The sequence below is a fragment of the Mustela putorius genome, unplaced genomic scaffold, assembly GCF_011764305.1.
Source record: "Mustela putorius furo isolate JIRA1106 unplaced genomic scaffold, ASM1176430v1.1 tig00000129_pilon_pilon_pilon, whole genome shotgun sequence".
In the NCBI taxonomy this organism is placed as follows: Eukaryota; Metazoa; Chordata; class Mammalia; order Carnivora; family Mustelidae; genus Mustela; species Mustela putorius.
The window spans coordinates 39,265,295-39,282,369 of record NW_025421290.1 but is presented as its reverse complement, the minus strand read 5'-3'; the positions used below and the strand labels follow the sequence as shown (position 1 = coordinate 39,282,369).

At 45.3% G+C, this 17,075-nt stretch overlaps 1 protein-coding gene across 1 annotated transcript; it reads left to right on the top strand.

Annotated features, from left to right (window-relative positions):
• The first annotated feature begins 70 nt into the window (after positions 1-70).
• On the top strand, positions 71-16,507 carry COQ6 (coenzyme Q6, monooxygenase). Its single transcript, XM_004739298.3, has 12 exons — positions 71-289; positions 7,176-7,310; positions 8,618-8,676; positions 8,966-9,089; positions 11,336-11,466; positions 12,354-12,461; positions 12,549-12,611; positions 12,968-13,075; positions 14,905-15,107; positions 15,184-15,299; positions 15,466-15,632; positions 16,381-16,507. Exons 1-12 carry the CDS (start codon positions 124-126, stop codon positions 16,408-16,410), a joined length of 1,410 nt encoding a protein of 469 aa, XP_004739355.1. The 5' UTR covers positions 71-123; the 3' UTR covers positions 16,411-16,507.
• Positions 16,508-17,075: the final 568 nt, after the last annotated feature.

Genomic DNA, 17,075 nt, shown 5'->3' with positions numbered 1-17,075 from the left:
TTTGCGGGTTCTATTTCCGGCTCTGAGGCCGGGGCGGAAGCAGCTAGTGATTGGAGAGCTCTGTTCCGGAAGCGCAGCAAAAGGAGGGCCTAGTGGTGCGCAAGTACGTTGCAGGTCAGCACCATGGCGGCCCGCCTGGCTGTGAGCCGGTGGAGGGCTGCCCCTGCAGCGGCTGGGAGAGGCCCGCTGCTGTCCTGCCGGAGGTGGTCCGGCGCCAAGGCAGACACGCTGTACGATGTGGTGGTGTCGGGCGGAGGCCTGGTGGGTACCGCCATGGCCTGTGCCTTGGGTAAGCGGAGCTCCAGGCGGTATTGGCGGGGAGGGCGGCCGTGGAGCAACTGTGAGGACCGTGGGAGCCCTGAGCTCCTGCGCTCTTTCCCCTGCCGAGAGGAGCCCCACGCCAAGCGCTTGGTCCTTCTGGGTTCCGAAGGGTCAAAAGTGGGTGGGTCCTTAGGAATCATGCTAAATCCTGCCGGTTGTTATTTAGGAACGGACACGGTTGTAAGTTATCAGGCATTGTATCGGGCTAGGCGTTTCGTTTCTTTTAGAAAGTAACTTCTTTGAGATATAATTGCATACCGTAAGATTCACCCCTTTAAGCATACGGTGGTTTTTAGTATATTAGCAGGTTGTGCATCCATCATCACCATGGATATTAGAACATTTTTATCACCCCCTAAAGAAACAGGATCCAATTAGCATTCACTGCCCATTTTCCCCCAAAGCTCCTCAGCCCTAGGCAACCACTTGTGAACTTTTTGTCTCTACAGATTTGCTTCTTCCTGACATTTTCATATACTTGGATTCTGCTTAATATCTTAAAGGTTCATCCAAGTTGTGTGCACCAGTACTTTTTACGGTTGAGTAATTCTGCGTGGTGTGGATGTCCTACATTTGCTTTATGCATTTATTAGTTGACGGATGTTTGGGTTGTTTACACTTCCGGACTGTTTTGAATAATGTTATTATTGTTGTTACAGGGTTTAGTGTAAACATACATTTTTGGTTACTTGAATATATCCATTTCTAGGAGTGGAATTGCGGGGTAACACACATGGTAACTCTGGAAGAACTGCCAAATGGTATTCCAAGGTGGCTGCACCATTTTACATTCCCACCAGCTGTGTGAGGGGGCCAGTTTCTCCATGTCCTGCACAGCACTCTTGTACTTTTGTTTAGAGTCATCCTGATGGGTGTGAAGTGGTGTCTCCTGGGTTGATTTGAATCTCCCTAATGACTAATGATGTCAAATACCCTTTCATATGCTTATTTGTTTTTCTTTGAAGATATGCCTGTTCAGAATCTTTGCCATCTTATTTTGATTTTTTTAAAGTAATTTCTTTCCATTGTGGGGTTTGAACTCAGGAGCCCACGATCAAGAGTTGCATGCTCTGTGAACTAAGCCAGCTAGACACCTCCCTTTGCCCATTTTGGGCAATTTGTCTTTTTATTATTGAGTTCTAAGAGTTGTATTTGTTTGATTGTTTGTTTAGTCAGGGCACAGGTCCTTTAACAGCTAAATGATTTGCAAATATTTTCTCATTTTATGGGTGGCCTTTTCATTTTCTTGGCGGTGTCCTTTGAAACAGAAATTTTTAATTTTTAATTTTGATAATGTTCAACTTGTCAGGTTTTTACCACTTTTTTTACACTTTTGGTGTCATATCTAAGAAATCATTAGTTAACCCAAAGTCATGAAGATTCATTCTTGTGTTCTAAGAGTTTTGTAGTTTTAGCTTTTGGATTTAAGTCTGTGATCCACTTGGAGTTCAACTTTGTGTAAGGTGAGGTGAGGACTTTGCTTTTACATATGTACTATAGTGTGGTTCACTTCACTGTGATATACTCTTTTCATATTTTATGTGAGTAAACTTGCTTAGCAAGGTTAAGTAAGGACCAGAGTGTTTTGTTTTTGTTTTTTTAAAGATTTTATTTATTTATTTGACTGAGAGGGAACACAAGCAGGGGAAGTAGTAAAGGGAGAAGCAGGCTTCCCGCTGAGCAGGGAGCCCGATGCCAGGCTCCATCCCAGGACCCTGGGATCATGACCTGAGCCAGAGGCAGAGGCTTAAAGACTGAGCCACCCAGGCTCCCCTAAGGACCAGAGTCTTACAACTGGTAGTAGTAGACTGAGAACTTGAACACAGGTCACCAAACTCCAGTTCTTATGCCCTTTTTAAAAAAGATTTATTTATCTGAGAGAGCGTTTGTGTGCATAGGATAGGGGGCGGATGTGGGGAGAGAAGAGGCAGAGGAAGAGGGAGAAAAGGAGATTCCCCCTGAATGCAGAGTGTAATGTGGGGCTGGATCCCAGGACCCTGAGATCATGACCTGAGCCAAAATCAAGAGCCAGACGCTCAAGCAACTGATCCCACTCAGGTGCCCCCAGATCTTTTTTTTTTTTTTTTTAAGATTTTATTTATTTATTTGACAGAGATCACAAGTAGGCAGAGAGGCAGGCAGAGAGAGAGGAGGAAACAGGCTCCCTGCTGAGCAGAGAGCCCGATGCGGGACTCGATCCCAGGACCCTGAGATCATGGCCTGAGCCGAAGGCAGCGGCTTAACCCACTGAGCCACCCAGGTGCCCATGGTTTTAACAATTGTATAGTGACTTGCAGAAATTGGATCTGAATTTTCTGACCTCACAAATTAAAGATCACTAATAATATAAAAGTCTTTGTTGACTTAAGAATAAGGTATGACAGCCACATCTCCCCTAGGGTGTCTCCCTTTTGGGATACTGGTGGGAAACAATGCTTTGTAGGAGCTAATTGGCTTGAGTCTCAAAGTCATTATAAAAAACATAGTCATGGGGCGCCTGGTTGGCTCAGCGGGTTAAAGCCTCTGCCTTCGGCCCAGGTCATGATCCCAGAACCCTGGGATCGAGCCCCGCATCGGGCTCTCTGCTCAATGCAGAGCCTGCTTCTCTCTCTCTCTCTCCGCCTGCCTCTCTGCCTACTTGTGTTCTCTGTCAAATAAATAAATAAAATCTTAAAAATAAATAAATAAATAAATAAATAAATAACATAGTCATCAGTTATTGAGTACTTGTTATGGATAGGCATCTCTTAAAGTATTTTGCATAGCGGCACCTGGGTGGCTCAGTCGTTAAGCATCTGCCTTGGTCTCAGGTCATGATCCCAGGGCACTGGGATGGAACCCCCGCATCAGGCTCCCTGCTCCACGGAAGCCTAGTTCTCCCTCTCCCATTCTGCTTGCTTGTATTCTCTCGCCGTATCTCTGTCAAATAAATAAATGAAATCTTTAAGAAAAACTATTTTGCAGAACATTTTTACTTAATCCTCATAATTTTGGGGGGTGCTAAAAGGTGGTTTTATTGAAGCAAGGTGACAGGACTCATGAGCAGAAGCAGCTGCTCTGTGTCATAATCTTTTAATTGTAGTCTGATTGACACATGTTGCATCTACTTACTCTCTACAGTCTTATTGTAAATTGTGCAGACAAGAAAGTTAAAACTCAGGTTAAGTAGCAAAAGTTGGTAATTGGGAGTTAAAAAGCCTTTTTGAGACACACAGCTCTCTGGCAGGTATACATACCTTTGCTTCCTGACAGCCATTTTGGTTGTACCTACTGGCCACTGGGCTAAAACAGTGGTTCCCAAGCTTGAGTGCATTTAAGAATCAGCTGGAGTGTTTGTTTTCTTTGGAGGTGTTGAATAAGGCACGTACAGAAAATTCAAAAGGGTTTTTGTGTTCTGAAATACCAAGGGTATCGGGCATACACTGTGAAGGATGTAAAGTGAGACTTCCATTTTTTACTTTTACTGCCTGGTTCTCCTTGAAGACAGTCCCCCATTACCAGTTTGTGGGGCCTATTTCAAAATTGAGGATTCCAGGTTTCGCTTGCAGTGACTAATTGGGTTTATCGAGGTGGGGCTGAGGAGCTTGGACTTCCGACAGATACGTGCAGAGTGGATGCTGGGAGGCCACACTTTGAGAAAGAAGCAGTGGAAAAACTGAATTTTCTTATAGTGACTTTACTTCTTAACTTTTTAAAAAAAAATTTTATCTATTTATTTGAGAGAGAGAGTGAGAGAGATCATGAGAGGGGGAAGGTCAGAGGGAGGAGCAGACTCCCCATGGAGCTGGGAGCCCAAATCGGAACTTGATCCCAGGACTCCAGGATCATGACCTGAGCCGAAGGCAGTCGTTTAACCAACTGAGGCACCCAGGTCTCGCCAACTTTTTATATAATTTTGTGTGATATGTACCTGGAAAAATTTCTAGCCTTACTAAAACTTTAGTGTTAATATTTGTATTTAACTTTCTTCCTTCCTTGTTTGTTCTTTTTTTTTTTTTTTAAAGATTATTTATTTATTTGACAGAGATCACAAGTAGGCAGAGGCAGGTGGGGGTCGGGGGGAAGCAGGGTCCCCGCTGAGCAGAGAGCCCCATGTGGGGCTCCATCCCAGCACCCTGGGATCATGACCTGAGCTGAAGGCAGAGGCTTTAACCCACTGAGCCACCCAGGCACCCCACCGTGTTTATTCTTTATCTTAATGCTCTTCAATGCCTCAAGGAGGCAGAGCAGCAGTGCTTTCTTTTACAAACTCAGAGAATTCTGTACTGCACTTGTTCCTTTTTTCCATCTCTTCCACAGAAGTATAAATCCTCAAAGTCAAGACTGACTTTTAAACAGTTATAATGCAGGCTTCTTGGTGTAAGTCTACAAAAGAAAAGTCAGGAGCCAGAGTGCACTGGGTTGTGACAGTTTCTGCTCTATGTCCAAACTACCAAACATAGGTTAACAAAAGAAAATTCACACACGGGCCAATTTCCTAAAAAAGCAGAGAAAATAATAAACGTTAAATGTGAAAGTTAAAACTCTGGAAGGTTTTTTTTTTTTTTTTTTTTTAAAGATTTCATTTATTTATTTGACAAAGACACAGAGAGAGAGAGAGGGAGTGCACAAGCGAACACAAGCGGAAGGAGTGGGAGGGAGAAGCAGCCTCCCCAGTGAGCAGGGAGCCTGATGTGGGGCTTGATCATGGATCATGACCCAAGCCGAAGGCAGATGCTTAATGACTGAGCCACCAGGTGCCACTGGAATCTTTCATGTGAATTATTCAGTGAGCAAGCCTCACTGTTGTCCTATAAAGCATCTGGGACCTTGGGCAGATCTCAGCCTTTCAGAGGCAGGTGTGGCATTGGGAGTGTTTTCTCTGGAGTCAAGTAAACTCTGAGCTTGTCGAGATATTGTGTGTGTAATGTTTCCCCTTGATCATCACAGCCTGTATCCCAGAGAATATTGTCAGTAGTTTATATGGTGATCAACCTTACTTTTTATTCCGATGTCCACTTTATTATTATTTTTAAGATTTTCTTTGACAGAGGGAGAAACAGCGAGAGAGGGAACACAAGCAGGGGAGTGGGAGAGGGAGAAGCAGGCTTCCCGCTGAGCAGGGAGCCCGATATGGGGCTCCATCCCAGGACCCTGGGAACATGATTTGAGCCAAAGGCAGATGCTTAATGACAGCCACCCAGGCGCGCAGTCAGCGAGCACTTAAATTTTAGCAGCTGCTTTAAAAGTGCAAGTTTTTCAGTAGGCTCTTCTGGTTTCCCCTTAAGTCAGTTTGTTTCCCCTGATTGTTCTACAAACCCACAAGAGTATGTTTCAGGCTTGAAACATCTGTATTTCCCTCTCACATTGTTATCTGTAAATTGCATTCTGTAGTATTTTTTCTCCAGCTGAGTTTTCTAAAATGTTAAATAGCTAAAAAATAAAATAATTGAACCTGACTGTATTTTAGTCCTGTTAGTTCCCTTGTCTGTCATTTAACAAAAATGTCTGTTGGGTATCTACGGATTGAGGAGATCCCAAGTTTGTTGCTGGGAATATTAGCCATAGCAAAAGCAATGGTTCCTGCCCCCAGGGAATTTACAGTGTAGCAAACGAGATAGATTTGTAAATAGCCCTGCTGGGGAGGGGAGGAAGCGGTCAGGAGGGCATTCGGGTGGAGCAGACCCTGGAAGGGAAGAGGTGGGTGATGGACCAGAAGGCAGGCCTCTCCGGGAATGCGGGAATGCGGCTGTTCCATCCTCCAGTGCAAAACGGCAGAGCCGCATGGCGGTGGGGGAGGGGGGGGCATGTGAACTTGGTCGTCTTGGTGCAGCTCACGGCCTGTTCACCAGAGTGACCTTGACTTTCACACTCCTCCCTAGTTGCATCTTAAAATAATGCCACTCTTCTTTAGGTAACAAAAAATGTGGGGTTGTCATCATTACTAAGTAAAAACCTACATCTTTTCTCTCTAATAATCCTGTCACATTTTTTTCTCCTTTCTTGGCTGCAGCAGCTCCCTGCTTACCGTGTCCGTGTCCTTCCCTGGGACACGGTGGAGGGCCTGTGTCTGTCTGGGCTGCAGGCACCCAGTACCGAAGTCCCCAGGTCCCCTTTTTACTTCTCTTTACCAGTGTTTGAGGACCAAATTTATAGGTACAATTGATGTATTTGGGGGGCTCCTTTTCTTTTACAAATAATTCTTTATCTTTGATTCAATCTCGAGAGCCACAACAAATTTCGCTTATTAAATATTCCATTTTTCTGTTGAACACAATTTGTAATTTTTAGTGACTTAACAGTTTAAACCTTAGAAATATCTGGTGTCCTGGACACTGGGCTCTGCCCTTCCCCCCCCCCTCCCCCAGGGCCTGTACCCTTCGCACAGGCCTCCTCTGAGAACTCCTTTGCTGGCCAGCAGGGCCGGCGGCGCAGGTCAGTCTGCCGTGGGCCCAGGCAAACTGCATGTCACTGGTCACCTGTGCGGGGCCTGAATAAACAGTTGGCAATTAAAAAAAAAAAATCTGGTGTCTAAATACTTCAGCCTTTCTCTTTTACTTCGGTCTTCCTACCTAGGGAGCTCTCCTGGCTCCTTGTGACTTTGTCATTATTTGCTTCTTTGCACATGGCTGGTGTTGGACTGTTAAGAGAAACCCGGGCAGCCATGGACAGGGTGATTCACATGGTTGAAACAGTGGTATAAGCTACTGCTTAGGATTTTGTATGGTGTTTCCTTTTTGTGTGCCGTGTGAGAAACTTGTATCCTAAGGACAAAGCAATTAGTTAATCTCGTGCTTCTCTTAGAAGTGAGAAAGGGAAGAAATTCTGATTTTCCCACTATGATATAAAATGTTGATTCTCTCTTTTTTTTTTAGGACATGATATTCACTTCAGTGACAAGAAAATCCTGTTGCTAGAAGCAGGTCCAAAGAAAGTATGGGAGAAATTGCCAGAAACTTACAGCAACAGAGTCAGCTCCATTTCCCCTGGCTCTGCAACCCTTCTCAGTAGTGAGTAGATCTTGCATAGAACCAGCCTCTTGTCTCTCCCGGCTTTCCAGTGTGTCCCATAGGGCAGAGGCTCTGGAGCATCCTGTGAGGAGGGCGTTGGTGTGGTAATCTAGTGCATCGTTGAAGATGAGGCCCCATTACAGTGTCCCCTCCCAGGCTGAGGAAGATGTCCTCGGGACATGTGGGTTCATCACGCGGACTTCGTTTGTGATGTTGGGTCATTATGAATTGGTTGAATTGAAACTGTATGAACTAATTATGACCATTGGTTTCCAGTAGAAATACCCTCTTTATTCCCAGACTCAGCCCTCTTGGGATCTAGGGAGTTTGGATGCTAAATGCTTTTGAGTGTAAATCAGTGTGTGCACATGGAACTCATTAGAAAACGGTCTGTAGGTCTCTGCCAGAGGTTACTCCCCTATCTAGAACCGCCCTGTCAAAAATTAGACTCTTCCAATCACTTTTTAGCCCCTTATATTCCTTTATTTTTCTTTGTAGCACTTAGTACTAACCTGACAATGTATTACGTCTTTTTTTTTTTTTTTTTTTTTACTCTCTATCTCTCCAACCAGAATATTAGCTGCAGAGGAACTTTGGTTTCACACTTTATGTTGAGTACCTAGAATTGTGTCTGGCTCACTGTGTCCACACTGAATAAATCTGTTCAGTGCTATGGGTTTTAAAAAAAAAAGTTAAAAGACTGTCTTTTAAAAAAAAATGTTAAGATTTTATTTTTAAGTAATCTCTCCACCCACTGTGGAGTTCAAATTCAGACCCCCAAGATCAAGAGTTGCTATGCACTTCTAACTGAGCCAGCCGGGCACCCCAGAGAGTTTCTAACTTCTGTAGGATGATGAAAAAAATCCAGGTTTGGTTTCCTTTTTTATTTCCCTAACTTTAATGTGATTTGACTTTTTAAAAAGAATACTTGGTGGGGGGCGGAGGGAGAGAGACTCTCAAGCAGACTCCCCACAGAGTGCAGAGCCTGATATGGGGCTCAGTCTCCCGACCCTGAAGTCACGACCTGAGCTATAACCGAGTTGGACGTTTAACTGACTGAGCCACCCAGGCGCCCCAGATCTGACTTTTTGATCATGAAAGCTGGGTCTTTTTTCATGCTGTATAATCTGAATTTGGGAACAGAGTAGTTTAACTCCTAGCATCAAACAGGAAAAAATGAGAGTATTTTTCTGTCATTGGAGAATGCTGAAAACAATCTCTTACTTCACAGGTTCGAGAGACAGAGCCCAGGAGGGCTGTGTCGCATGAACTTGCTCCGGCCTGTACATGGATCCTTTCTTTTGTAGGTTTTGGTGCCTGGGACCACATCTGCAACATGAGATACAGAGCCTTTCGGCGAATGCAGGTGCCTTCTTTATTACTTCTGGCAAGATAATCTTGATTGTCCATCTTCTTTTCTGTATCTTGGAATCCATATTCTCCATATTTCGTGTGGAAGCAGGAACTTCCCATTCAGTTTAAGGGAGTGGGGAGCATTCTCAAGAGAAGTTTCTTCTCTTCTGTCTCCTACCTGGGGAACTGACATTGTGATTTTCCTGCTTCTGTCACTTGTGGAAGGCAGCACTGTTTCTGATCGGAGCAAGACATTTTCTCTTCCTTGGGTTATAATACAGACTTTCCTTCGGTGTTTCCAGGTGTGGGATGCCTGCTCAGAGGCACTGATAATGTTCGATAAGGATAATCTGGATGACATGGGCTACATAGTGGAGAATGACGTCATCATGCGCGCTCTCACCAAGCAGCTGGAGGCCGTGTCAGGTGAGGCTCCCACTTCTTACGTCTTCTTTTACCCTGCACGGTGAACTGCTCTAGAATTTTTCTGGGACTTACTGGGAAAAAGAATCCCTTTTATGGAGATTGAATATCCACCGTAAAGGAACCCTCTGTTAGATATCTTAGGGTTTTTTCTTTTTTTAAAATTCAGGAATAAAAATAACGGTTTTATTCAGGAATAATTTATATACCATAAAATTCACCCATTTTAAGTGTACAATTCAGTGGTTTTTAGTGTACTTATAGAGTTAGGCCACAGTCACAGTATCATTTTAGAACATTTCTGTCACCTCAGAAAGAAATCTTAGGTCCGCTTACAGCATTCCCCCTTCCCAACCGCAGCCCCTGGCACCACTGGTCTACTTTCGGTCTCTCAGGATCTGCCTCTTCTGGACATTTCATATAGGTCGAATCATACACAGTGTGTTCTTTTATGTCTGCTGCTGCACCGAGCGTATCTTTGATATCCATTCATGTTGCCGCCTGTGTTAGTAGTCCGTTCTTTTTTATCACCAGATGGTATTCCTTCGTGTGAATATACTGCATTTCGTTCATCCATTCTTCAGTTGACGGACAGTGGGTTGTTCCCACTTTCTGGCAGTTGTGAATAACGCTGTGAACATTTGGTACAAGTCTTTGCAGGGACATAGGTCTCATTTTTTCTGGGTGCATACTTAGGAGTAGACCTGCTGGGTCATGTATTCTGTGTTTAACATTTCCAGAAACTGCTGAGCTTTTTCAGAGAGGCTGCAGCATTTCACTTTCCCACCAGTAATATATAAGGTCACCAATTGCCCCATATCCTTGCCAACGCTTACTTTCCTTTTGTTTTTCTATTATAGCCATCCCAGTGACAAATGGTATCTTATCGTAGTTTTCTTCTTTTTTTTTTAAGATTGTATTTATTTATTTGACAGACAGAGGTCACAAGCAGGCAGAGAGATAGGTAGAGAGAGAGAGGAAGGGAAGCAGGCTCCCTGCTGAGCAGAGAGCCCAAAGCGGGGCTCGATCCCAGGACCCTGAGATCATAACCTGAGCCGAAGGCAGAGGCTTTAACCCACTGAGCCACCCAGGCGCCCCTCTTACTGTAGTTTTGATTGTATTTCCCATCTTTCCTCTGCTTGTTTGCCATTTAGTGAAATAACTATTCAGAATCTTTTGCCCATTTAAAAACTGGAACATCTTTTTCTTTTTGAGTTAGAAGAGTTCCTTATATATTCTGAATATAAATTCCTTATCAGATTATTATGAAATCTCTATACCCAGCATGGGGCCTGAACTCACAGCCCTGAGATCGAGAGTCCTGTGCTCTAATGACTGAGCCAACCAGGTGCCCCACTTAATGTGCAACTTTTAAAGATAATTTAGACCAAATATTTAGTCACTTAGAAACATGTTCCATAACATTGGTGAAAAAAGTAGGTCATATCCTGTGTGTGCATATGCATCTATATGCATAGAAAGTAATCTGGAAAGCTGTATGGAAAAGCTTTAATTGGAGTTGCCTCTTAAGTGGTACGATTAAGGGTAATGTTTTCCATCCCTTTTAAATCTTCCTTTGTTGGGGCGCCCGGGTGGCTCAGTGGGTTAAAGCCTCTGCCTTTGGCTCAGGTCACGATCTCATGGTCCAGGGATCAAGTCCCACATCGGGCTCTCTGCTCAGCAGGGAGCCTGCTTCCCCCTCTCTCTCTGCCTGCCTCTCTGCCTACTTGTGATCTCCATCTGTCAAATAAATAAATAAAATCTTAAAAAAAATCTTCCTTTGTTGTTCATACTTCAAAAGCATATCATCTTTACAATCAGAAAAGTAAAAATATTTCCAGTGGCAAGAAGAGTCTTAGGAAATCTAGAACTTCTTTGAGCCCCTGGCATTCCCACCCTGTTGATTCTGAAAGCATGTGGCATCACTTAGGCACAGAGTGAACCTAGAAGAGCAGGAGTGTGGGGATGAGAAGAGAGCATCCCTGGGCTGGTCATTCAGTGAGGGCTGAGTATTTATTTATTTACTTATTTGTTTATGACATTGACTTATCCCTGTGGCCCTGTCATTTATCAGCTCTCAGACTGTAGCATTTATTACAGGAGTTATTTTGTAGATTTTACTGTTCTTGTTCACGAGTAGACGATGAGACTGCTATCCTTAGAGCTCGCTTTAGATTTAGGTACGATTTTTGCCTCAGCCCATGTGGGGGGCCTTTCTGATGTTTTGTTTTCTCTCTCTGACCTCCTAGACCGGGTGACGGTTCTCTACAGGAGCAGAGCAGTCGGCTATACCTGGCCTTATCCCTTCACCATGGCGGACTCCAGCCCTTGGGTTCATATTACCCTAGGTGATGGCAGCACCCTCCAGACTAAATTGTTGGTAGTTGAAAATTCTTGTTTTGCCAGGGGTCTTGAGTATCCATAGCTTATCCTAGACTCTAGGGTCTTTTGTTTTAGATTTAAGCTATAATTTTGGGCAAAGCTTTTGGTTATTAGGACCAGTACTCACTCAGGCCAACTCAAGATGGTCTTTTAAATCTGGTATAGAGGGGCGCCTGGGTGGCTCAGTGGGTTAAAGCCTCTGCCTTCGGCTCAGGTCCTGATCCCAGGGCCCAGGAATCGAGCCCCACACCGGGCTTTCTGCTCAGCAGGGAGCCTGCTTCCCCATCCTCTCTGCCTGCCTCTCTGCCTACTTGTGATCTCTATCAAATAAATAAATAAAATCTTGGGGAAAAAAAAATAAATTGGGTATAGGAAGCAGTCTCCTGGACCATCTTAGGTCTTGAAAGAAAAGGGGCGCAGGAACAGCAGCCGCAGTGGAGGTGGTTCTTGCCCTCGCGGGAGTCCTGGAGTCCCTTCCCCTCCTACGCTTCCCCTGTCTCTCTCTCTCTCTCTGTGCGCCAGGCGCCAGCTTCCCCTTCTGTTGGGCAGCCATTCCTAACCTTCCAGCAGGACTGTTCAGCTCCGGTGCCTGCCTCGTTAACTTCTAGGTCAAATATCAAGAGAATCTGGCCAAGTTAACCTATGGCTGGCACCTCATGGGCTGAGGTCCAGCTTTGGTCTATTAGTTGACACTGGGGTTCCATAGGTAAGGCTGCCCCCTCCAGGGGCTGTGAGTGAGGTGGGCGTGATGACAGGTTGCCCGCCGCCGCCGAGCTTGTGAACGAGAGTTGGAACTAGAGAGAACTGAAGGGGACAGAGACACACTTCTGCAACAGTTTCGGGTATTAAGGAGTTCTAAGACTTGACAGACTCGTTTCCACGCAGATTGGTGCAGATGGTCACAACTCAGGCGTGCGGCAGGCTGCTGGGATTCAGAATGTCAGCTGGAGCTACGATCAGTCTGCTGTCGTGGCTACTCTGCACTTGTCGGAGGTGAGAGCCTGAGCCCACCAGCTGGGGCCCCCGCTCGTGTTCTGTGGGTACTAAGTCCTTTTCGTGAGAATGCTTCCTCTGTCGTAGGCCACAGAAAACAACGTAGCTTGGCAGAGATTCCTTCCATCGGGGCCCATTGCTCTGCTCCCGGTAAGAGGTCCTTCCAGCGGATCAGTCTGCTTCAGCGCGCCCAGCCTTCCTCTCTTAGGGCTTCACCTTCTGTCAGTCTTTTTCTGGTTTCAAGGGAATATGCCCAGGCTAACTTTGTTTCCCGTTACTCCCTTCAAGCCTGAGAGCTCCCAAGAACAGAAGTCTTGCCCTTAGTATTGATGTTCTTTTTTTTTTGGACCTGGGTGCTTGCAAGTGAGGGGAGGGGTGTGGGGAGAGGATCTCAAGCACAGAGCCCTGTCTGGGGCTCGATCTCCCAGCCCCGAGATCATGATCTGAGACGAAATCATCCGACTGAGCCACGCAGGCGCTCTACTATTGATGTTCATTTGACGCAGCTCTCAGACACCTTGAGTTCCTTGGTCTGGTCCACATCCCATGAACATGCAGCGGAGCTCGTCGGCATGGATGAAGAGAAGTTCGTGGATACCGTTAACTCTGCCTTCGTGAGTATAAGCATGTCCTGCTGGGTTGCAGGGAGATACAGAAAGGTGGTTTTGATGAAGGAAAAAGGAATAACCAACCAGCAGCCCCTATAGTAACTGTAGCTTTTGATCTGGGCTATGTGGACGGGAGGGCATTCAGGGAAATGCAAAACAGCGCAAATCAGTAACTTCTGTGCTTTTTTGACGGTTGTGGGCGGCTGCTGCGCTGACTGTAACAGCTGCTTGGGCAGTAGTTAGCATTGGCCCTTTTTTCTGAAGCTGTAACTACTTGACTAATTCTGAATAGCTGTACTAGGTTTGAAGTACCTGAACCTTTGAAGCCTGATTCATTAGACATGTTCTTAAAGGAGCTGAGCACAGTTTAGCAGGGAGCTTAAGAGAAAGTCTTGTAGACACATGGGTTTAGTACTGCTTCTGCCTGTTAATCTCCTAGGAAATGGGAATAGTATCACCAGCCTCTCAGGGTTTAATAACAATAATAAAAGTCTAAAGATTTTTATTATTTATTTTTTTAAAAGATTATATTTTTATTCATTTGACAGAGATCACAAGTAGGCAGAGAGGCAGGCAGAGAGAGAGGAAGGGAAGCAGGCTCCCCACCGTGCAGAGAGCCTGATGCGGGGCTCAATCCCAGGTCACTGGGATCATGACCTGAGCCAAAAGCAGAGGCTTTAACCCACTTAGCCACCCAGGCACCCCGAGCCTAAAGATTTTTCAAATGAGAGAATTGATGTAAGATGCTTGGAGCACACCTAGTATATTGTAGGTGCTCAAAAAATGGTAACAATTATTCTGGAGTAGACACAGCCTTCAATGTTGGCAGCAGTAATTTCGGAGCTTAAGCACCACATATATCTGAATTCAACTAATAGTAACAATCAGTAAGATTCACTGAACACTTACTATGTGCTACGCACAGGCGAAGGGTTGCACCTGTCCATTTAATGCAGTGACCCATCGAGGAGGGCGCTGTTACCATGCTCGTAGCTATCTGCCCAAGGTCAGAGAGCCGGGGGGTAAGGCTGGGTTTGGCAGTCAGGCTGGCCCCTCGAACCTGTGGTTTTAACCACCAAACTGCCACCTCACTAGTGACTTCCAGTCATTTAGACTGAAGAACTTGGGCTTCCCTGCTCTAGAGCAGCAACAGGAGTGACAGGAACTGAACACACTAAGTGGCTTCCAAGGCAGATGGTGAAGGCTGCCCTGTTGGTCAGTTCGCATGTGCTCCTGCCACGGGCTTCTGCAGGGCAATCACGGACACGTCCCGCGCGCCTTCTAGGTGGGAGTCTGGAGGCAGACAGATGAGACACAGTCCTGCTTTCAGGAAGCTCACAGTCTAGTGATGGAGGAAGCTACTGAAGCAACAACTGGTGAAAGTAATCACAGGATGTTCACGGAAGCACAGAGGAGGGAAACACACAGTGGAGGGTTTGGAGGGAGGATCACAGCTCCTTGGTGCTCCGAGGGGTCATCCCGGCGAATTAGAAGGACATTCTAAGCACAGGGAGGAAAGGCAGGGGCGAGGATGTCGTCGAATGAGCTCCGCTGTGGCTGCTGTATGGTTTTGGAGGGTTAAGGTGAAGTGCAGGGCAGGGTGGACGCCCACTGGTGGGCAGTTTGGCTTGATTCTAAAACCTGTTGGGAAAGGTAGGAAGTTGTGTTTTTTTGCCTTTGCTTACGGGGTGTGCCACCTGTGGTCTACATCAGTCTAGGCTTGTTAGGTACTATTAATACTTGGCTTTAGTGATAAAATGGGTTTTCTTGGTGATTTTTTTACTTCCCTTTTCATCACTGGTGAATCTCTACTGTTTGTGGCTGATGCGGCTCAGTGGAGTGATGCCAACCACACGGACCTCATCGACGCGGCGGGCAGCCTGCTGCAGTCCGCTGTCGCCTTTCTGAAGCCCACGAAGGTCTCCGCTCGCCAGATGCCCCCAAGTGTAGCCCGGGTGGATGCCAAAAGCCGAGTGCTGTTTCCACTTGGCTTGGGACATGCTGCCGAGTACGTCCGCCCGCGGCTGGCTCTCATCGGGTAAGATGACGAGGGGGCAGGGCTGTCTTCTCACTGTGCTGCAGGAGGCCGTACCTGAGCTCTGCTTTCCTCTTAGGGATGCAGCGCACAGAGTCCATCCACTTGCAGGACAAGGTGTCAACATGGGCTTCGGGGATGTCTCCAGCTTGGTCCGTCACCTCAGTGCTGCAGCCTTCAACGGGAAGGACTTAGGTAAGGATTCAGGTGCCTCAGAAGTTCCGGAGGTCATACAGTCAGGGAAGATCGGGCTCCAGAATGCCCCTCCAGAGCCAGATGTGGTAGGCATCACTGTGTCTGGCTTACTGGGGAACAGCTTCATTATAAGATCAGAGATTTACACCTTTCCTCCTTCCTCCAGGCTCTATGAGCCATCTCACAGGTTATGAAACAGATCGACAGCGTCACAACACTGCTCTTCTGGCTGCTACTGACCTACTGAAAAGGCTTTACTCCACCAGGGCCGCTCCGCTGGTGCTGCTCCGGACATGGGGCTTGCAGGCCACAAATGCAGTGTCTCCACTCAAAGTAAGGTCACTCACGGCTCTCCAGGAGTCTTGCTCACTGAGGAAGGACTTGGCCAATGACTCTTAATTTCTTTGAATTAATTTTCTTGGCTGTAAAATTACCTTTTTAGGAATACCTCCCCCATTGATTATGAGCAAAAAACTTGCTGAGCTCAGGGGTAGAGCCCACATCTAAGCAGTAACTTTACATGAGGGAGGGCTTAAAATAGTGAATAGGAACTTTTAAAGATAAAGATTGTTTAGGGGCAGTTGGGTGGCTCAGTTGGTTAAGCTTAATGTCCAACTCTTGATTTTGGCTCAGGTCATGATCTCAGGGTCATGAGATCAAGCCCTGCATCAGGCTCTGCACTCGGTGCAATCTGCTTCTCTCTTTCAAATAAATAAATAAATATAATCTTTAAAAAAAAAAGATGCTTAAACTCTTTTTGCTGCTTGGCCAGCTTCTTTCTTGAGAAACTTCCATTTAAAGACATTTTGGAGGGACTTTTGAGAGGAGCATTTGTCTGGGACTTTTGCTAAGTTTTTGCTTTAATCACTTTGGGTATTTTATTTTTAAGTAGGCTCCACTGCCAGCATGGAGCCCTGAACTCACAACCCTGATACCAAGACCTGAGCTGATATCAGGAGTTGGATGCTTAACCAGCTGAGCCACCCAGGCGCTCCTATATATTATTTTAAAATATTTTTTCACTTGCCATCACACCTTAACAGAGTCCAAGTATCATTCATTTTATTTCATTTTTCTCCAGGAACAGATTATAGCCTTTGCAAGCAAATGAATGCTCCCCTTCTGGACATTCTGTTGAAGAAAAATGAACATCTTTTCTGAAGACTGTCACATATTTTCAAGATTTAATAAATTTGCTTTACATTAGATTTCTCGTCTCTTTTTCTCTTCTGCTTTATGGGCCTGTGAACCCCAAATCATGAGTGATAATTTGCTGTGAGGAGGGCATATCAGTCAAGCTAACAAAAAAACCCCAAAGAAGGACTATTGTGATTTGGTTGAAAAGACTTTTTATTACTGAAAGAAAAATTGCTAAGGTGCTGTCTCATTCATTTTTGAGGGAGGATTTAGAAAAGAGAAGATTTCTAAAATTAAGTTGCTATCAACTTGAAACAGACTGCTATTTACACCACATACTTTATGTGAACCTCATGGTAACCACAAGGGGAAAATGTAAGTACACAAAAGAAAATGAGAAAGGAATCTGAACAGAACAATAAAGAAAGCCATCAGACTACAAGGGAGCAGTGAAAGAAGATCAGAGAATTAAATAAACAGAAAACAATTAACAAAATGTCAGTAAGAATATACCTACCAATAATTAAATGAAAATGGACTAAATTTGCCAATCAAAAGACAGAGAGTGCCTGGTTGTGTGGGCAAAAAAACACATCTACGACTTATAAGAGATACTGCAGGACTTACCCAGACTGAAAA